The 22,429-nt window shown below is 46.1% G+C and overlaps 1 protein-coding gene across 1 annotated transcript in view; it reads right to left on the reverse strand.

The window, feature by feature from the left end:
- Positions 1-3,951: 3,951 nt before the first annotated feature.
- Positions 3,952-22,429, reverse strand: part of LOC128415211 (dimethylaniline monooxygenase [N-oxide-forming] 4-like) — a 29,846-nt gene continuing 11,368 nt past the window's right edge. The window contains exons 3-8 of the mRNA XM_053391157.1: positions 16,879-17,041; positions 15,887-16,029; positions 13,539-13,738; positions 8,601-8,956; positions 7,657-7,729; positions 3,952-4,667 (exon numbers count right to left, since the gene is read on the reverse strand). Coding sequence (XP_053247132.1) covers positions 4,247-4,667; positions 7,657-7,729; positions 8,601-8,956; positions 13,539-13,738; positions 15,887-16,029; positions 16,879-17,041 — 1,356 coding nt within the window. The 3' untranslated portion in view covers positions 3,952-4,246. The remainder of the gene's footprint in view (positions 4,668-7,656; positions 7,730-8,600; positions 8,957-13,538; positions 13,739-15,886; positions 16,030-16,878; positions 17,042-22,429) is intronic.

Genomic DNA, 22,429 nt, shown 5'->3' on the forward strand with positions numbered 1-22,429 from the left:
TAATTTAATTGGAAGTATAATTGCTCATTTATCTTCAGTTGGGCGGAAGGATGAAAGGAGTCTGTGAACTTGCCAAGGAACTGATAAGGTTCGTTATTGAGTCATCTGAAGTTCGACAGACCACTCTTCTTCCAAGGCTGAGAGGAAAAATGGTGAAAACAATTTTTCACCATGGGACAGAGTGACTTTTGCAACTGTTGTTAAAGTTGCAAAACAATGAAGCACGGGACAGGAGAAATTTCTGGAACAACAATGAGATATCAGCTCTGCCTAAGGCATGATGAGTAACAGCAACAACCGGGGAAAAGATAGACATAACATTTAACAAGGACAGGAGGAACACCACGAACAGAATAATTGCCACACACTGGAAGAACAAGGATATAGCCTGAGTGCCTCACTTGTAGCTTTATAAAACATTTAATGTGTCAACACAAATAGAAGTTATTAATATTGCAGTCATTGTACAAGGGATTAATATTATGACTGGAATGCAATGGAAATTAGTAAGATTTTGGAATGCAGAAATAAAGCAAGTAATCAAGCCATCAATTCTAGCACCTTATCTAAATTGTATATGTGGTATTTGAATAATTGTATTATAATTGTATTATAAATTGGTATAATAATAATAATAATAATAATAATAATAATAATTATTATTATTATTATTATTATTATTATTATTATTATTATTATTATTATTTGTACCCCACCCATCTGGCTGGGTTTCCCCAGCCACTCTGGGCGGCTTCCAACAAAGATGAAAAATACACTAAAATGTCACATATTAAAAACTTCCCTGAACAGGGCTGCCTTCAGATGTCTTCTGAATGTCAGGTAGTTGTTTATCGCTTTGACATCTGATGGGAGGGCGTTCCACAGGGCGGGCGCCACTACCGAGAAGGCCCTCTGCCTGGTTCCCTGTAACTTGGCCTCTCGCAATGAGGGAACTACCAGAAGGCTCTCGGAGCTGGATCTCAGTGTCCGGGCAGAACGATGGGGGAGGAGACGCTCCTTCAGGTATACAGGACCGAGGCCGTTTAGGGCTTTAAAGGTCAGCACCAACACTTTGAATTGTGCTCGGAAACGTACTGGAAGCCAATGTAGGTCTTTCAAGACCGGTGTTATATGGTCTCGGCGGCCGCTCCCAGTCACCAGTCTAGCTGCCGCATTCTGGATTAGTTGTAGTTTCCGGGTCACCTTCAAAGGTAGCCCCACGTAGAGCGCATTGCAGTAGTCCAAGCGGGAGATAACCAGAGCATGCACCACTCTGGCGAGACAGTCTGCAGGCAGATAGGGTCTCAGCCTACGTACCAGATGGAGCTGGTAAACAGCTGCCCTGGATACAGATTTGACCTGTGCCTCCATGGACAGCTGTGAGTCCAAAATGACTCCCAGGCTGCGCACCTGGTCCTTCAGGGGCACAGTTACCCCATTCAGGACCAGGGAATCCTCCACACCTGCCCGCCTCTTGTCCCCCAAAAACAGTACTTCTGTCTTGTCAGGATTCAACCTCAATCTGTTAGCCGCCATCCATCCTCCAACTGCCTCCAGACACTCACACAGGACCTTCACCGCCTTCACTGGTTCTGATTTAAAAGAGAGGTAGAGCTGGGTATCATCCGCATACTGATGAACACCCAGCCCAAACCTCCCAGTGGCTGCATGTAAATGTTGAAAAGCATGGGGGAGAGGACAGAACCCTGAGGCACCCCACAAGTGAGAGCCCAGGGGTCTGAACACTCATCCCCCACCACCACTTTCTGAACACGGCCCAGGAGGAAGGAGCGGAACCACTGTATGACAGTGCCCCCAGCTCCCAGCCCCTCAAGACGGTCCAGAAGGATGTTATGGTCGATGGTATCAAACGCCGCTGAGAGATCCAGCAGAACTAGGAAACAGCTCTCACCTTTGTCCCTAGCCCGCCGGAGATCATCAACCAGTGCGACCAAGGCAGTTTCAGTCCCATGATGAGGCCTGAATCCCGACTGGAAGGGATCCAAATGGTCCGCTTCTTCCAGGCGTGCCTGGAGTTGTTCAGCAACCACTCACTCAATCACCTTGCCCAAGAATGGAAGATTTGAGACTGGGCGATAATTGGCCATCGTGGCCGCATCTAAAGATGGTTTTTTAAGAAGCGGTTTAATAACCGCCTCTTTCAGCGGGTCTGGGAAGGCTCCCTCACGGAGGGAAGCATTCACCACCCCACGAAGCCCATCGCCCAGCCCTTCCCAGCTCGCTTTTATAAGCCAGGATGGGCAAGGATCCAGGAGACAGGTGGTTGGCTTCACTCGTCCAAGCAGCCTGTCCACATCCTCGGATATATATAATCCTTGTTATAATGAGGCTATTATTGGATTGTAATTGAAAACCAATAAAAACTATTATAAAAAACAGAAAACAAATGCCTGTGATTCTGCCATAGAATATGAAAATGTGATCTCATTTGTAATTTACAAGCAGCCCCCCATTTAAGTGGGGGTTACGTTCTGAGGCACCACACACGTTGGTAAAATCACATATAATCGAAACCCATTGAAAAAGCCTGCAACCCCCCCCCCACCCCCTGTTCCGCTCCTGCCCTGCCCCACCCCCACCCCACCCCTTTTAGTGATGTTTCTTCAGTGCTGGCTTTATGATGTTTCCAGGTTACTTCCGGGTTCTGCATGATGCGCATATACACAGTCACACACATATTGAACACGTGTAAACGGGGAGCTGCCTGTACTTGTAAAGGAATAGAAAGGGCTGACTTTACTACAGTTAGTGCCTGCAGATATTTATTCTCAAACGAAGCTATATTGGAGCATTCTAAACTATAACTATGAAGTGACATATGTATTTGTTATAGCTAAAATCTGCTGCCGTTTGAAATAATTGAAGGCCAAGGAAAAAAAGATTGCACACTAACATCCCGTGATCTATCTGACCTGAGGAGAAGGTTGCAGAAAATCAAAGCTATATGGAGTGTCAGATAAACTGCTGCTGTCTCCAAATTTGTTTCCTCATAGGTCAACAATATTACTGTGCCACATGGCCTATACGAATCAAACATTCCCGCTGCAGTTCAAAAGCCCCCCTTACTCACTGAATACAGTGAAACTCATTTCCCAGTAAACCAGTGGTTCCCAACCTTTTTTTGGGCCATGCCCCACCTAAGCATCTCTAAAATCCTGATGCCTCCCCCCCCACTGTGACATATAATTCTTATTATTCAAAAAGTGAAATCCTATTCACATGGAGGCAGCCTAAAAGGCCATTCACTGTTAATTTAAAAAAAAAAAAGTTAAAGGACCCCTAACAGTTAAGTCCAGTCACGAACGACTCTGGCGTTGCGGTGCTCATCTCACTTTACTGGCCAAGGGAGCCGGTGTTTGTCCACAGGCAGTTTTTCCGGATCATGTGGCAGACATGACTAAGCCGCTTCTGGTGCAATGGAACACCGAAACCAGAGCAGTGCACGGAAATGCCGTTTACCTTCCCGCCGGCGGTGGGATGTGCTTTCGAACTGCTAGGTGGGCAGGAGCAGGGACCGAGCAACGGGAGCTCACTCCATCGCAGGGGTTCGAACCGCCGACCTTCTGATCCGCAAGTCCTAGGCTCGGTGGTTTAACCCACAGCGCCACCCGCGTCCTCTCACTGTTAATAACTCACTCTCAAATTGCCCCCCATAAAAATCAAATTGCCCCCCTGTGGGGCGTGTGCCCAGAGCTGTAGGTAGGTGATCTTGCACCCCTGGCAGAACCGTCCAGATTGTGCCCCCTAGCTACAGACAAATTAGCTCTTCTTTCTGCCTCTCCTTCAAACCCCCCCCCCTTCTATTCACCCTCTATTTAAAACCATTTCTTATGAGGCAATAATAAATATTTATGGACATATTTTTAGCCTATTTTGCACACACACCCATCGCCTGCACCCCGGTGGGGCCCCACCTCACCCCCCCCAGCTACGGCCCTGTGTGGGCCCCACATTGGGAACCATGGCAGTAAACTATTCTCTGACTACACTGTTACAACACAGAGATCACCCTCACAGTTAAACAATAATTGGAAAATAAAGACTTCACATTTATCCAGTCAAACTACATGCTAAGTTTATAATATCATTTCCCCAAGCCTACAGGACCCACAAAATACAAGAACAGCTCCAGTGCGTGTGCCTGACTCTCTGCACATGGCTTCTCTGGTCATGAGTAATTTTTCAAGACTGGTGTGACCAGGCATTGTGAACATTGCTTAACCCACTAAACATGAAACGAATTTAATACACTCCATCCATTTGTTCTTGGTAGCCGTGCAGGAGGTGGGTATTTAAGAATGATCAAGGCGCCCCCCAGAAATATGGGCAGGGCAAGGGCTTTAAGCCAGTGGGGAACTGTAGCAGGTTGGGGAGAGTCTTCTACGACCCGTGTCTTCAGGGGCTTTAGAACTCGGTCCCACTGGGTCAGGATTGCACCTCTGGCTTCCCTCCACTTTCCAGGTCCAGTCAGGCGGTACTGATAAGAAGTGCAGGGGCCAAAGAAAACCATCCAGGCTAGTTTGGGGTCTGATAGGAAAAGCAATGGCACATTGGGCTTCACACCTAGGCAAGCAGCAATTTCATCCATGTAGGAGACGAATCTTATCCTGGTTTTGTCTTTCTTGCTGGAAATATCAGTAATACCCCTAAAGTGGAAAAGAAATGGGAAGAGTGTCAAGCTTCTAAGGCCCAGTAAGCACAATTCACCTGTCTTGTAGCCCCCCCTCCCCCCCGCAGAGGTGACTGTAGTACTACACAGTCTGATCCCATGAGCCTTCAAGATACATAGGGGGCGGGGGGTGCATGGACCAGCTCCGCCCCCTTGTATCCTGCGCACCAGGTAGGTCCTCTCCTCTCCTTGTATGCTTCCTTGCTTGAGTGTGGAGGCCAGAGGCAGTTTGAAGCCTACTCAAAACTGGGAACTTGGGTAATGTAACACAAAGGCTTCTAACTATTTAGCCAAATGTGGTTAGAAGCCCCTTTTAGACTTTTGAGCCAAACACCGGAATGTGGGGGGCAGAAGAGGCAGGGTCCAGTGTCATGGGGGGCTGGAGGTGGGGGGCAACATGCTGGAGAACCTTACTTGTCATTTTTTCCTAGTAGTTAGGCTGAGAGGAGCAACTTGCCCATTGCCTTGATGGCTGAGGAAATAATTTGAACCCAGGTGCTGGCCAACAAATTTCAACAGCCGAGCATTATGCCAAGTATTTTCCAATTTGACCTTTGTCTCAAAAATAGCAATTTTAGAAGGCTGTTTTTTCAGCCTATGCTGTTGCTTCAGTGACTGTTATCTCTCTTTATCATTCCTTCTCTAGTTATCCTAGTCAATCAGAGACCACTGCTAAATGTAATCATGTTAGGATGCCATGGAGCCAATCAGACATGCTGCTGATATCATAGAATCAAAAAAGGATGAAAACACTGGCATCAAATGGAACCCAGAGGTCCACCAGTTTATTGAATTCTTTTCTAATTCAATGGGGTAAGTAAAGCCCCTTAGCGTAGGGGCAATGCTGAAGCCCCTGGCTTGCTTTTGATGAAGCTTTTTTTTTACCTCCCTCTTTTGGTTCTGCAGTATTCCAGCTGCTCACCCAGTGAGCTTCCTGGCCTCTCAGGTCCTAGTCCAACACTCTAACCACGACAGCACACTGGCTCCCTACAGTACTTCTGCTATGAGGCAGCTATATAAATTAAATAGGTAAATAAATACAGGGAAAGCAAAATGTCCCTTGGAGAAGGATCTGAAAGATTTTCCTTGAAGCTTGAATTTGTTTTATTCTGGATTGTTTTATTTGATGCTTTAATGTATTAAATGTGCATAAACTTTGAGATTTTTTTCTTTAAAATATAAAGCGGTATAGAAATGAAATTATTATTATTAGTAGTAGTGGTGGTGGTGGTGGTGGTAGTAGTAACCCTCCATGGTAAGAAAACTGGGGGGGGGGGGACGCTTTAAGTAAGTCAGAAATTAGATCATCATAACAAAAGAAAGAAATCTCTATGGAAAACCGTGTTTTAAAATTTTCTGCTCTCTGGTGCCATCTGGTGTTGTATGTTTATAGCACATTCAAATCGCTGTATCTTTACTAATGTAGGTGAGTCCCAGGTCACATAAGCAAATACTCAGAATATTGCTCAGAAGTATAGCGCGAAGGGCTGGGGCAGGTTTAACAGAGCTGCCCAGACTGTCCCAGGGGCCCAGTTTGTGAGGGTGCAGCTTGAATGCCTTTCTGATATATGTCTGAACAGCAAATGAACTTCTTCCTGTTTGATGCCAAATGTAGTTCACTGCATTAGGTTCAGCATCTGTGTTCAGGTGAGAAGTCTGGTCATCTGTTTCTTGGAATGGAATAATGGAATTATTGATAATGCTGCCGTTCCCCCATATCCCACCCACAACATTTTAGCATAAAGGAATCAAAAAAGGAGAGGAGAGGAAGACCATTTGTACAATCTGCTCTTTTTTCTCATCTTGCTCCTGACAAAAAATTTACTGCTCCTTATGGTGAAATCTGGCACAAGGATGATAATGATGACCACGTATTTTCTGCTCAGTGGTCGGACAAAGACTGGGAATTCAAGTGTGGTGGAAACTCTTCTTTAACCACACGAGGGCACTATTTTCATGGATGAAAAACTTCTAGAGAGCAGCCAATCAGAGCAGGAGCAGCAAAAAGTGAAGGAGGTCTCTTTAACCACCTGAAGGTTTCTAAAAATTTAACCCATGTTGTATGGGACCTTAGCATGTTGTTTCTGAAAGTGGGTAAATGGGGTAGCAGCAAATATCTGGGGATGGAGGTGCCTGATATCCTTCACTACTCTTTGAAGTCATCTCTGAACCTCCCAAAAGCGTGAGCAAAGCACTCCACAGGCTTATGGCATCTTCTTCTTTTCTGCCATTAAATTCTCAGTTCTGTATATTTCCCCCCACTCAGGGCTCTTCTAGAGTGCTGCTGTTTTTTTATTCAGACACATATCAGCAAATTCAGGTGGTGCAATTAAAGTTGATTGGGAAACAAACAAGTCTTTCTCCACTCCCAAAATCAAGCCATTGTTTTAAGGTGTGCCATTCTTAGATTTTGTTAGATTTGCAAGTTAAAGTGTTCATTATGTGTATATTGCCTCTGATGGGTTATGGATCCAAAAATGGACTATGACATAGAGAAACATGAACAGCTTAAGAGCAACACAGCAGGCCATGGTTTTGTGCAATGGTAGGAATATCATTAAAAGGTAGAAAAACTAGTAATTGGATACAACAAAAATCAAAAGTTATAGATGTAGGGGCCAATGGAATAAAGCAATGTTAGTTTGGAGGCTCTACAATTTTAAAAGACCAAGGGGATGACCACTTTCGTGGTCCACTTGCCTTTCCTCCACTCTTTCCAGGCCTGCAAAAACCTGCTCTTTAAAGCTCAGTTGGAGCAAACAGCAATCCATGGAAAACCCAGATTGACGTTTGCCCTGATTCAGCTTTAAAGAGCAGGGTTTTTTTGGGGGGGGAGGAAAACGCTTGCACGCAGAGCATTAAAGCATGGACCTTTGTGTGGAAAAAGCACAGCAAAAGGTAAGTGTGGATAAGCCCTGAATGATTACAGTCATACAACATGCACAATAATATATAGCATTTCATACTTTTTAAGGAGTGCGTTCTTCCTTTTAGCAACTTCACTGATCAGTCTGCTCATTGGAGGGAGCTCACTTGACCCTGAGTATGAGAAAGAAAATGACAAATATGAACTTCTGTATTTCAGCCAATAAAAGGAAAGTACACTTGCTGCTTTGATTCAAGTTGCCTTTAGTGAGAGATGGCCTGTCAGGCTTGAGGAATCTAAAGTCCACACTGGGATGGTTGTGTAACTCTGAGATGAATCCTAATTAGATGTTGTGGTAGCATAAAGTCCATATATGACATCATCCACACACATGCAAAAAAAATTGTCTGCAGCTCTGAGGGGAACCCAAGGTTTGCAGAAGTACAAACAAATTAGACGGGGGGTGGGATTCAAAATGCCTTTCTGGCCACCACAACTCCCAGCCCCAGTCCAGCAAATTTTAGAAACTCTTCACAAGACTTTGAAGAAATTCTGTTCTATAGGAGGAAACTTTTGAAAAACTGCTGAAGCCTTATATACTGTAACTTTTGATGACAGTGTTGTGCATGGAGATGAAAAGGACTGATCTATGCTCTACCCCTGTACCAGTTGCTGTTGCACCCAGGTCCTACCTGTGAGCTTCCTGTGGGCGTCTGGTTGGCCACTGTGGGAACAGGATGTTGGACCAGATGAGTCCTTGGTTCAACCCAGCAGGGTTCTTATTTGAGTTTTCGTTTTTAATCTGGCACACATGAAACTATTTAAAGGCCAAATTACTCCAATTAATCCTATGTCTACCCCATCCTTATGCAAAACAGGAGTGGTGCCCGATCTGATGTTCGCCTCAGCAGGTCACAGCGTAGGAGGAGTGCCAACCATTTCCTCTCCTTCATACCTTCTTACAATTACTGTTTCATTGTTAAACGTTGTTGTGCTTCCCCTTGGTGTAAACTGGAAAATGACAATAAAATTATTCATTCATACCATTGAATACCCTTGTGATCCAACGTGCCTGAAGTTCCACTGCTGGCAGAATGGGTCCAGCTAATGCTATAAAGCCAACAAAAGCCAACGTGGGCTTTTCTAGGTGAGGAGGAAAAATGTGCTTATACAGAGATGTGCTGCTCCTGCAAGCATCACGCAGAGACTCTTCCAGGAAGGGAAATGTGGCAGAGTAGCCAGTTGCAAAGATGACCGTGTCTATATTCTCTTCTACTGTTTCATCTTCAAAGATGGCAGAGGTGTCCGTAAACCTCTTCACATTTGGCTTTACTGTCACAGTTCCACAAAGGATACAGCTAGGCAGCTCATCATTCAAAATTAAAGATGTCGATGAATTGCTAAATAGCAGAAAGTGGAAAGAAACACCATTAGTCCATATGTGACCACCAGCTGTCCCTCTTTACCAAGGACAATTCCTACTATGCCACTGAGATATGATAGGCATGCCTGTTAAATATGTTGTTGGTGTGTACAAGCATTCTTCTGGTTTCCTCCCTACCCCTGACCTCTACAAGTTGAATCTCTCATACCCTCCAACATTTATCCAAAAAAAATAGGGACATCCTAAGGAAAAGTGTGACATTCTGGGACCCAATCAGAAACCAGGACGGCTTCTCTAAATCAGGGATGTCTCCGGGAAATATGGACACTTGGAGGGTCTGATCTCTGAGGAGGAAGGAGCAGACACATGGAATTTATTTATTTCTTTGTTAGAATTGCATATCACCCTTTATCTGAAGATCTCAGGGCAGCTCACAGCATAAAAATACAAAATGGGAATACAAAATATGTAATAAAACAAAATAAACCGATAGCGCCCCACAAACATATTTAAAGACCATAGATTGTCTCAAGGCCTGGTTATGGGGAGCCAGAGGGACATTGATGCTGCTGCCGTGTGTATGGTAGAAGGACCTGCTCCCTGCCGCAAGGTCCATTTCCCCCTGGCCTGGACGGCGGGGCCCGCACTTATCCTGAACAGCCCAAAGAGGCTCCTGGGAAGCCAGAGGGACATTGCTTGGAGCAATTTGGCTAAAATGTTTTAAAATGTTTTAAACAGTTTTAATTTGGGGTCCTCTGTTTGGGTTGGGGTTGGTTAAATGTTTAGTTGGGGTTGGCAGTTATTTTAATTTGGGCCTGACTGTAAACTGTTGTTGTTATTATTATTATAGATGAATGTTTTCACCTGCTGCCTCAAGATATATGATGAAGCCGCCAGGCAACGGGGTGGAAGAGCTGAATGCCCGTAGTCGATAAGTTCTCATAAAACCTGAATTGGTGGGAGCTCTCAGCAGCCAGCCAAGCTGAGGTCAGCGTCTTTTTGGGCTTTTGACAGCATCTTGTTCCATTGCTCAGCCTACTGAGATTTAAGTGTAAGTGTTTGTGTTAATTAGCTGTATAAGATAGTGTTTCTTGTTTTCTTACCTTCTGAGCCATTTTTATCTGTGTAATTATTTGAAGTTTTTCTCTCTTGTATAGTTTTGTTTTTGTAAAGTGTGTGTATGATTTTATGAAATTTGTTCTGGTCTGAGTTCCTGGACCCTTTAATTTTAGCCCCGCCTTTCAGAGCAAGGGTCATCCACCACAGCAGGTATCCCTGTTTGGGATTTGATGGTTCAGTAGAGGCAGGTGCTGCCAGGCCGCCCCCTTCCCCAGTTACCATAAATATTTTGATAGTAAAACTGCCTGACACTTTTTGCTAAATGCTGCTGCTTGGACCTGCTTTGTGAAGCACTTTACATTCTTTGACTCACTGTTGGACTTTCCTTGGAGTGATACTTGCTGGAAAGAAAGGACTGGTAAGCACTCTGTGGTACCTTCATGAGAACATGGAGGGGAAAGACTCATTCTAAGGGGTTGGAGGTGTTATGTACTGAGTACAATAGGATCCAAAATGCAGCAGTCTGATTGGTCCTAGAACAATAGGATCCAAAATGCAGCAGTCTGATTGGTCCTAGAACAATAGGATTCAGAATGCAGCAGTCTGATTGGTCCTAGAACAATGCAGCAGTATGATTGGTTGGCAGGAACCACCCAATCATGCTCCAGATAGAAGTGAATCCACAACCTGATTGGCTTACAGTAGAATTCCGGAATTAGCCAATCATGTGCAGCCCATTGTGTAAATAATGTATATAAAGCAGATACTTTGAGGGGACATTCATTCATTCCTCCTCACCACTATGAGCTGAATAAAGAGCATGAAATCACTTTGCGACTCTGGGTATATTTCACTGGCAACAAGGATGGGATCCCGCTGAGCTGACTGCCACACACAGCACTGCCACCTGCCGCACCGCTGCCTCGCACCGTGTATCCAGTCTTCAGCTCCGGAACACAAGGAACTCAGAATGGCAACCGACAGCAGCTTCTCGCCGTTCAACCCAGCACCTGGAGACTGGGAAGCGTACGCCTCCCGTTTCACCTTCCTGCTAGAAGCCAAAGGGGTCACCGACGAAGAAGACGCCAAGAAGAAGGCGATATTCTTCAGCGTCTGCAGAGAGGAGACGTTTGAAATCGCCCGGGCTCTCCTTATGCCTGAAGACGTTGCTACTGTTCCATACAAAACAATAATGGAACAGCTGAAGGGGCACTTTTCGCCGCAGCCCTCAGTGGTGGCTCGTTGAAATGCCTTCTACGCAAAGCGGCAAGCCCCTGGGGAAACCATAACTGGGTTTGTGACCTCTCTCCGCCAAGCCGCCCGGTTCTGCAACTTCTCAGAGCTGGAGAACATGCTTCGTGACCGCCTCGTCGGTGGCCTGAAGGATGAGAAGCTGCAACGACGCCTCTACGCTAAGAAGGACCTAACGTTCCAGGTCGCTCTGGAGGAGGCCCTGGCAACGGAAGCTGCCGAGAGGTTGACACAAGAGGCACGGCCGAGCCTGCCGTCCCAACCGAGGGTCCACCATGAAGACCTCACTGACGACTCAGGATCTGACATGGAGGAGGTGCACCGAGTACAGCAGCGCACCCAAGCAGCGCACAGACCACAGCTGCCTCGACGAGAAGGAGGGAACTGCGCAAGCTGCGGGGAAATTCACGAGAGGAGGACCTGCCGTTTCCGCAATGCAGAGTGCAGGCAGTGCAGAAAATCGGGACACATCGCCCGGGTGTGTCTAGCTCGGCCCACCCAACGCCAGGCATCAGAGGACCAATCCAAGAGCCCCAGGTCCCGGGGCCCAACACACCAAGGCAACTCGACGGAGCTCACGGACTTCCAGGTATACCAGTTGCCCCACCCCAACGTAGAGAAAGTTTATGTAGAGGTACAGATAGAGGGGGCCCCATGCCACATGGAGCTTGACACGGGTTCAACTCTATCCATAATCTCGGCAAGGACCTTAAGGAAACTGTGTCCTACTGGGGGTCCCAAACTCAGGCCGGCCCCATTCACCCTCTGGGACTTCCAGAAACGTAAGGTCTCCACAATGGGGGTGGGGACCTTCAGGGTGCAATACCGAGGGCGGACGCGGCAACTGGACTTGCTTGTGGTCAAGGGCCCCTACATTAGCTTACTGGGATTGGCATGGTTTGGACCACTGGGGCTAGCCGTCACCAGGGTGAACCACACTAGCTTACAAGTGGACGTGGACGCCATATGCAAAGAATTTCTGGGGGTTTTCGATGGGAAATTGGGACAGTATACGGGCCCCCCCATTGCTCTACAGCTTGACCCCGCAGTACGACCGGTCAGGCTCAAGGCCCGCCGGGTCCTGTTCGCCCTGAAACCCTGTATAAACGAGGAATTGGACCGGCTCGTGGAGCAAGAAGTGCTGGAGCCGGTGCCTAATGCCCCCTGGGAAACCCCAATCGTCACACCCGTCAAGCCTAATGGTTCGGTCCACATCTGCGCAGACTACAAATGTACCATAAACAAGGCCCTCACGGCCCATGCATACCCAGTGCCAGTGGTCAGCCATGTCCTTGCCACCCTGGCTGGGTCGAAAATTTTTGGCAAGCTGAACTTGGCCCAAGCATATCAACAGCTGCCAGTAGATGAGGCCACAGCAGAGGCACAGACGATTGTGACGCACAGAGGAGCGTTCAGGGTAAAGCGGCTGCAATTCGGTGTCAGTGTGGCACCAGGCATATTCCAGAATCTAATGGACTCCCTCCTTAAAGGGATTCCTGGCGTCACCCCCTTCTTCAATGATGTGTTGATTGCCGGGCCCACACCAGAGGAGTTTGAGGACCGCCTCCGCACCGTTCTGCACCGTTTCCAGACGGCGGGTCTCAAGGTGAAGCGGGAAAAATGTCTACTAGGAGTGCCTCAAGTGGACTTTCTGGGATTTATGGTGGACGCAGAAGGGATCCACCCGACTGGGGACAAGGTACGAGCCATTTGTGATGCCCCAGCGCCGAAGAGCAAGACTGAACTTCAGGCCTTCTTGGGACTATTGAAAGGCTGTGGCTGTTCCTGTGCCTGAGGCTGGGTCATCTGCATGCCTTTCTCACGGCTTACAAGAAGCCAGTGCTCCTTTTGCACTGGCTCTAACACTCATTCTTGACATATGAAGCTTTGCTGGATTTTCGTGTCCAAGGCACTGAAGGGTACTTCAATGCCTTAGACACGGAAATCCAGCAAAGCTTCGTATGACAAGAATCACACTCCAGCGTATAGATAGTTACTGTGCACTGTTGCAGTTACAGTGAGCTTTCAGCAAAATGATCTTCTTTGTAGAAGTAACTCATAGAAACAAGAAGTGAGCTCCTTGACAATATGTATGTGCCTTGACAACTGTGGCTAGTGATGCTGAAGAAGAGAAATTTGCTCAAAATGCATTGGGAAATGAATCCCCCCTCCCAATAGATACTGTTCACCCATTGAGGTTAATTACTACTTAAGAATGCTAATCTCAGAAACTTCAGTTTCTGTAAGCAGGCCATTCTTGTTTGCACATTCTTAATTCAGAAGATTACCTTTTAACAGGGATCAAGCCATAGTTCTCATGGTTAAACCATCGATTCATCTTCTTTGCCATTAGCTTGTATATGGTGCCTTCTGGAAGCAGCTTTTCAATTAACCCATAAAAGCGAGTTGTCCAGGCCATGTCAACGGGCCAGCCAGCTTCTGAAATGCGACTTACCACCCATGCTCCACTTCTGGTGCTGAGGAAGACCTGAAGAGGATTCAAAGTGAAGAAGCATATCCTCAGGGTGCTGCCGACTGCCTGGCAGATGATTTGAGAGCATGTGAGAACTGGTCTGATGGAGTGGCAAAGAGACCAAGGCCCAAAGGCTGGCCAGCTCCTTTTGATAGTGCTCACACAATATCATTATCTTAATAGCAAAAGTAACTCCTCAGGAAATAGCCATGAGATGATGAAGCAGGAGACCAAGATCATACCAAGAGCCGTTCCATATGTCCTTTTCATTGTGCATTCATGAGTGTTTGTGCTCCTGATAGTATGGGGCAGTTATATGTCATCCTGCTTTCAATACTGTTTGTTCCTGAAGAAGTTTCAGGGTGGAAAACCACATTTCCAATCAGTGCATGTCCCGTAATTTCCTGCTGAAATCCTTCAACTTTTTATCCCACAAATGTTGAAATGCAAATGCCCCTCTAGAGGGCAATAATGCAGCAACATTGGGACTAAAAGTGGAAGGGTGTGCAGACTAGGGAATGCAACAAATGGGCTCTCTACAGACCCCTTAAAGTGGCAGAAGCGCCAGAGGGCTGGGGAGAGGCTCAAAGACCACCTTTCTCCTCTTAGCTACCCCACCAACAGAAATCAAGCCAAGAGCACATTCCATCTGGCCTCTGCGAGGAGAAGCATCACATCTGGTGCTTCCTGTCATGATACTTAAGGACAGTCGTGGAAGCAGTACCAGAGTGAAGAAGATCATGTCCCACCACCAAGACCCTTCCAGAGTTTTGTATGAATTGCATACTCTGCTGTAAGCTGATCAACCTCCCATACCCTTTTAAAATGTGGATCTTTTGGGGGAGGTATTATTGGGTTATTGTTTTTATTTTATATACTGTAATATTTTTATGTGAACTGCCCTGATACCTTTGGGTATAGGGCAGTATATAATTTCTAACAACAACAACAAGCTGCCTTGAAGATCATTTAGATCAGCCATCCCCAACCTGGTGACCTCCAGCCAACATTTGCACCATACAAGAAAAGCACATGGCTGCCCATAAAGGATCCTGGGAACTGTAGCTTCACAGAGCTATGATTCCCAGCACCCTTAAGAAACAAGCTGTGGTGTGGACATGGCCACTGGTCATAGTGGCTAGGCTGAAGGGAGCTGTAGTCCATAATAGCTAGAAGGCACTAAGCTGGGGGAGGCTGATCAAGATCAAAACACAGAGTGTAAGGGCCAAGGGAAACTCCATTTCCTTATGGGAACACTATTAACAAGTACTTTTAGAAAGGATGTAAATAACTCTAGGGTTGGGTTGGAAGTTTGAGATGGACCACAGGGAGTGGGGAGGGAGAGGTTAATCCTCCCCTCCCCCATGCTATGTTCCAAATGAAAATTACCCTCCCCAGCTTCTATCTACATCAGCTGAGAGGTAAAAAAGTTAAAGATTAAGTGCTGTCATCCCATCACACAGATCTGAACTGGCAAGCTCAAGAGGCTTGGTGACTTAGACTACAGCGCCACCTGCATCTTATCAGCTGAGAAGCTTCCAGTGGCACCAATGCAGGCTTCCCTCCCAATGCAGTTTCCGGGTGGGGACAGGATGGGACAAATATTTCTCAATGGGAAAGGGCTGAATTTGCCATAATCATAACAAGCCTTGGCCCCGAGTGGTAGTGATGACTAAAATTTGAAGTATATGCACATTCCGGACAATGCACACCATGGTTGGCTGTGAAGCACAGTGGCTAAGAGATGGGAACCGTCATGAATCAAGGAGTCCCTAGTGAAAATCTTGCCTTTACCACAAACCCACTAAGTAGACTTAAGCAAGCTGCTTCTTTCAACCTCAACACACCTATTCCCATTTGTAACATGGGAATAATAATGATAATAATAATGCTCTACCTTACAAGGCTGTTAGTTAGTCCCCCCCCCATAAAATTTCTACAGCACTTGATTGTAAAAACAACTACCACCACCCTCAAAGCAGTTTACAAAAACACAAAAACAACAAAATTATTGGTAAAAATAATTAAAAACCACCTTAAAAGGGCTGTTGTAAGGGCTAAACTTGAAAGCACTCTATAAATTTGTTGTTCTTGATGTGATTTCTCTCCCACTCAAGACTGAAATAAGCTCAGCACTTATTTGTCCCTAAAGGATGGTGGTACCTTTGCAGCTGTGTGGCTGATCTCCACCGCAAGGTCCCCTCCAGTGTTGCCAGCACCAACTACTAGGACTTTCTGCCCTTCAAACCCTTTTTGATCTCTGTATTCCCAGCTATGGAAGTAGCGACCTTTGAAGTTTTCAATCCCTGAGGGGGGAAAAGAAGGAAATGCTTTTATACCCTTATTTCCCAAGAGATTTCCCACTGGATAATAGGTCCCCCCCCCCCTTCTCCTTAGCTGCTGCTCAGCACAGTGCCGGATGTATGCTGCCATCTTATTATATCCATGTATCAAAGGCTAAGGGGAAACTCCAAGGCAAGATACCTCTGAGTACCATCTGAATTCAACTATCCAGATTCTTGGGCTGATGGAACAAGGAGACTCTCAAGTTCTCATAGAGGATTTAAAAAATAATAATCCATGGTCTGTCAAGAGCTGTCGTCCATAAAAGCTAAATGGAACCTTCCTGTTCAGATGCAGTATATCTCGGACTACTGCATGCTGGGGATAAAAAAAGGGTTAGAAAAGCCCTTAAGCTCATGCCCTGTTTGTGAGTTTTTCAGAGACTGTTGGAAACAATAGAAACATTTTCAAATTTACCAGCAGAAACATCAAATCTTCTCAAATGTAAAGGGGAGTCTTAATTCAAACGGCAACTTTCTCCTTGCAACTGTAATGACCAGCTGTTTGTGATTATTTCATTAGGGCTTGTATGGGAGAACTTCCCTGTGGATTGTGCCCTGTGGGTCAGGTGTGCCTTCTGTTCTGCCACCCTTAATGGCCTTCAGATTCCACTGCCTGATGACAGGCCAACCACTGGTACCAATCAGACATGGCAACTCTTGTCTATCAGTGATTTCATGGCACCGTTAATTCCTTTGACTGAAGGTACCAGATATTCTGAGATTTTAGTACACATCTCTTTTGCCTGAGGAGAGAGGGAACACAATCATGCTAGCTTATGTGCTGTTTCAGGTAATGCATTCAAAACGCACCTGGGAAAGAATCCAGTGGAAGATTGACCTCTGCATAGTGGCCACTGCAAACCATTACGCCATCGAAGATGTCCGATGTCTTCTCCCCATTAGTCTCAGTATCAACCACCCATTGTCCAGTGGCTGTGAAATGGGGGTGTTTTCTGACGCTGCATACGGTGGTCTTGTAAAAGCAAAAAAACAACAACACACAACAGAATAAAGCAACTCAAATGATGCACGCTAGGCTTGTCCACACTTTTGCTTGTTCTGTGCCTAGAAAGCACGGGTCAAAGTGGTTTTCCTCTTGAACTGTGGTGTTGTGATAGCTTGCATGGCATTAAATCCCTAACAGATAATTACCGTATTTTTCGCCCTATAGGACGCACTTTTCCCCCTCCAAAAATGAAGGGGAAATGTGTGTGCGTCCTATGGGGCGAATGCAGGCTTTTGCTGAAGCCTGGAGAGCGAGAGGGGTCGGTGCGCACCGACCCCTCTCGCTCTCCAGGCTTCAGGAAGTTTCCGCAAGCCGTGGGAGAGCTGCGCGAAGTCGCGCAGCTCTCCCATGGCTTATGGAGAGCTGCCTGCACCCCGAAGCCTGGGGGCGCGCTGAGCTCAGCGCCCCCCAGGCTTCGGGCTTCGCGCAGCTGTCCCACGGCTTGTGGAGAGCTGCCTGTTCTGGGGGCTGGGGTCGGGCTTCCCCCGCCCCAGCCCTGCGCCTGGGGGGGAAATAAAAATTTTTTTCTTTATTTCCCCCCAAAAAAACTAGGTGTGTCCTATGACCGGGGCGCCCTATGGGCCCATTAATACGGTAGTTCTATATTTGTTGTGCAACTGTATCTATGTGATAATTCTTGTAAAATGAGAAAATTAAAAAGAAAATTTAAAAAGAAAACAGGGTGCAAAAAAAAATCTGTTTTATGTAAGCACAGAATCAAGAATAGAACTGTAGAGTTGGAAGGGATAAATGCGATACATAGAAACCAAAAAGCTAAAATCATAATAAATAATGAGTTATCCGAAATGTTTATTATTTCTAAAGGCACCAGGCAAGGATGTCCACTATCACCGCTTCTATTTATTACAATACTGGAAACATTATTAAAAGCAAGTAGAGAGGAGTCAAAAATAAAAGGAATTACGGTAGGTTGGGCAGCAGATCTTCCAAATTAAAAGCTTTTGCTGATGATTTAATCATAATGACAGAAAACCCAACAGAAAGTATAATAATAATAATTTTTATTTATACCCCGCCCTCCCCAGCCAAGGCCAGGCTCAGGGCAGCTAACAAGCAATAATAAAAACAAATTGAATGAATACAACTTAAAAACAAAATTAAAATACAACATTAAAATACTGAAACCTCATCGCAGGAGGAGAAAGGAAAAGAAAAAAGAAAGAAAGAGGGGGAGGGAATCAAATTGGCTCCAAGCCAAAGGCCAGGCGGAACAACTCTGTCTTACAGGCCCTGCAGAAAGAAATCAGATCCTGCAGGGCCCTGGTCTCATGAGACAGAGATTTCCACCAGGCCAGAGCCAGTGTTGAGAAAGCCCTGGCTCTGGTTGAGGCCAATCTAACTTCCTTAGGGCCTGGGACCACTAGGGTGTTGCTATTTATGGACCTTGAGGCTCTCCGTGGGGCAGACCGGGAGAGGCGGTCCCGTAGGTACGAGGGTCCTAGGCCGTGAAGGGCTTTAAAGCTCAAAAGCAGCACCTTAAATCTGACCCTGTACTCCACCGGGAGCCAGTGCAGTTTCAAAAGTACTGGGTGAATATGCTCCCATGGCAGAGACCCCGTGAGGAGTCTTGCTGCAGCATTCTGCACCCGCTGGAGTTTCTGGGACAGCTTCAAGGGCAGCCCCGCGTAGAACAAATTACAGTAGTCAAGCCTGAAGGTGACCGTCGCATGGATCACCGTGGCCATAGAAATAGAAACATTGGTAAAATTAAAGGAATTTGGTCAGGTCTCAGGTTTTAAATTAAACAAAGCTAAAACCAAATTATTAGTGAAAAACATGGCAGAACAAGCAAGACAAGAGTTAGAAAAGACGACAGGGTGAAAAATAACAAACAAAGCAAAATATCTAGGAATCTGGATTACGGCAAAGAATATAAACTTATACAATAATAATTATGCCAAAACATGGAAGGAAATAAAAAAAGAATTAGAAATTTGGGGGAGGCTAAATTTGTCTTTATGGGGAAGAATATCCACAGTTAAGATGACCTTGATGTCGAAAATGTTGTACCTCTTTCAAACAATACCAATAATAAATTATTTGAAAGATTGGCAGAAAGATGTGGCAAGATTTATCTGGCAGGGTAAAAAGCTGAGGATTAAGTTTAAATTGTTAATGGAAGTAAAAGATAGAGGAGGGTTCACTCTGCCAGACCTTAAATTATATTACGTGGCTGCATGTCTGGTATGGTTCAAAGAATGGATAATATTAAAAACTGCCAGTATACTAGACATTGAAAACTGGGACAATAGATTTGGCTGGCATGGTTATTTAGGATACGATAAAGTCAAAATGCATAGAGGATTCCTTAACCATATAATAAGGAGATCGCTTTTTGCAGTATGAGAAAGAAATAAAAAACTATTAGAACTGTCAGAGGTTCAGGAGCAGAAGAGCAGGGGAGAGAGCAAATAGAGAACGGAGGAGAGGAATCAGAGGGGAGCGTAGGGGAATATGACAGCGGACCGAGAGATTCCATGAGCTTCTCCAGCGAATCTGAAGATTCCCAGGAGGGGGTGCCTATGGTAAGGGCGAGGCGAATCCCAGAGGGGACGATCCATAAACAAGGAACCAGAGGGGAGTCCCAAGGGAGTAGCGGAGCAGTAGGGCCAGTTCCCCCACCAGAGCACAGTGGGGGGGAAGAGTCACGTGAGTCAGGACCAGCTTCTCCTCCATCGGGGAGTGGGGAGACGGAGGGAAGGCCAGGTCCAGCTAGCCTCCCCGAAAGGGGGAGCAGTGACACAAGTGTAACGGTCAGAAGGAAAGTGGGAGGCTGCGCGCGCGCGCCAAGTTCAAATGTGGAGGAGCGCGGGACAGCAGAAAACCCGGATTGGGAGCCAGGTCCTAAAGCCCGAAGGAGGGGGGGGGAGGAGTCGGGAGAATCAGCGTCAGAAGAATCTCGGAGGGCTGAGACTCCGACTAGCAGAAGGACCCAGAGAAAGAAGGAACAGAGGAAGAGGTGGAGTAAGGCTAGAATCTTAAGCTGGTGTCAGGGGGGAGGAGATTCAGATGGGAGTTCTACGGTCTGACGGATAGATGTAGCGTTGCGCGCTGCGCGTCTAGAAATGAGACTGAACTTCAATAAAGACTTTTAAACTTGAGCAAGCAGCAGCGTTGGTCTTGTGTGAGCTGGGACCTTGGGCAGCGCTGACAAGAACCAAAAACCCCTTGGTGGTTGTCTCTGTTAGAGGCAATCACAGTGAAAAAGAAAAATATGGAAACTAATTGGCCTACCTATAAAGAAATAATAGAAGAAAAAAATAACCAATTAAAACTTTTACCACCTAAATGAAATAATTAAATCTGATTAAAAAATAAACGGATTGGATACAAAGATAACAGATCTAGAAAAAGAATTAATATTAAATAATAGAAAGACACTATCAAAAACATAGACTGTTATTAGATTGGAATCTGAAAGATGAAGAAGTAAAGGAAGTGATGGTGAAATGGGCTCAATATTTTGGCTACCCAACTGAAATAGAAAAGTGGGCAGATTTATGGTAAAAAGATTTAAAATTTATAGTGTGCTATCTGATTAAAGAGAACTTTATGAAAATGACCTCCAGATGGTAACTGACCCCATCCAAATTAGCTAAAATCAATAAAAATAATAACAAGTGTTGGAGGTGTAAAGAAAATATAGGAACCTTCTTCCGCATGTGGTGAACTTGTCCTCAAATTAAACAATTTTGGAACATGATATATGAAGAACTAAAAAAAAATGCTTTAAAATGGCTGCTGCCATCGTGAGTGTTGCGGAAGGCTGCTCCCTCCTGCAGGCCCATTCCACCAGGCCTAGGGGGCGGGGCCCACACTCACCATCGTCACAGCTTTAAGGACACTGGTGCTGCTGCTACTCTGCAGCAAATGTCAAAAATGTTTTTACATATTTTAAAATGTTTTTTAAATGTTTTTACTTTGTTGCACCACTGTGAACGGTGGTTTTTATTTATGTATTTTTATTTTATTTTATTTTATTTTATTTTGGTTTGGTTTGGGGTGGGATAAATGTTGAGTGGGGTGGGGATTAGTTTTATTCTAGTATAATTGTTTTTGGCTTGTTTTGCTTTACTATTTTGTTAGGCCACTGTTAAGTTTGTATTTCGCTTTTTAAGGGGAAAGGGTCAGGGCTGCCTGGGAGTGGGCCTCAGCCAACAGAATGGCTGGGGCAGGTTCCACAGGGGCAGAAGCACCAGGACATCCGATCTCAGTGATCACGGGCAGGAGGAGGAGCTATGCTAAAACCAGACCACGTCATTACCGAGGAGGCAGGTTTAGTCGTTGTCTGAGGACTATCCCTACCTCCGGGTCTGGTCCTGACCGGAAGGATACTGGAATCAGCAGGGGAAACCCACATGGCCTGAAAGTGTTGCTGTGCAATGCCAGGTCAATGATGAATAAGACCACTGCCATCCACGACCTGATTGTGGATGGAGGATTTGACCTGGCATGTGTGACAGAGACTTGGTTGGATGAAGCAGATGGGCCTGTCCTTGCCGCTGCTTGTCCACCAGGTTTCTCTTACACACACCAACCCAGGTCATGGGGGCGGGGAGGGGGGGTTGCAGTGATTTTTAGGAAGTCATTAGTTTGCACCAGGCGTCCTATTGGGAAGACCCAGTTTTCTGAGTGCATGTTCTGGAAGTTGGGCAATAGGGGCAGTACAGGATTCCTTTTGGTGTACCGACCTCCCCGCTGCACCAAGGATTCCCTTCCCGAGCTGCTTCAGGTCATGGCGGATGTTCTCCTGGAGACACCTAGCTTGGTTGTCCAAGGGGATTTTAACATCCATGCCGACACGACCTTACAAGGGGCAGCTCGGGACTTCGTGGAAAGCATGGCCTCCATGGGGCTGTCCCTGAATAAGTCTGGCCCAACTCATAGCTACGGGCATGCCTTAGACCTGGTGTTCACCTCTATGGATGTTGGTGATCTGACACTAAGTAAAAGTGAAACGAAAGAAGTGCCATGGTCAGATCACTTCCTGGTGCAACTGGACTTCTCCGCGACCCTTCCCCTCTGCAGGGAGGTGGGACCGATTTGGATGTCCCGCCCCCGCCACTTAATGGATCCAAATGGTTTCCAGAGAGTGGTAGGGGATGTTTTATCCCATGTTGATGGCCTTTCAGCTGATTCCCTGGTGACCCGCTGGAATACAGAGTTAACCAGGGCTATTGACTGTCTGGCTCCGAAGCGCCCTCTACGATTGCATGGAGCCTGGACAGCCCCGTGGTTTTCCCTGGAGCTGAGGGTGATGAAACAATCGCTGAGACGGCTAGAGCGCCGGTGGCGGAAAACTCACTCTGATTCAGACTGGACACGGGTTAGAGC

Source organism: Podarcis raffonei, chromosome 6, assembly GCF_027172205.1.
Source record: "Podarcis raffonei isolate rPodRaf1 chromosome 6, rPodRaf1.pri, whole genome shotgun sequence".
Lineage (NCBI taxonomy): Eukaryota > Metazoa > Chordata > Lepidosauria > Squamata > Lacertidae > Podarcis > Podarcis raffonei.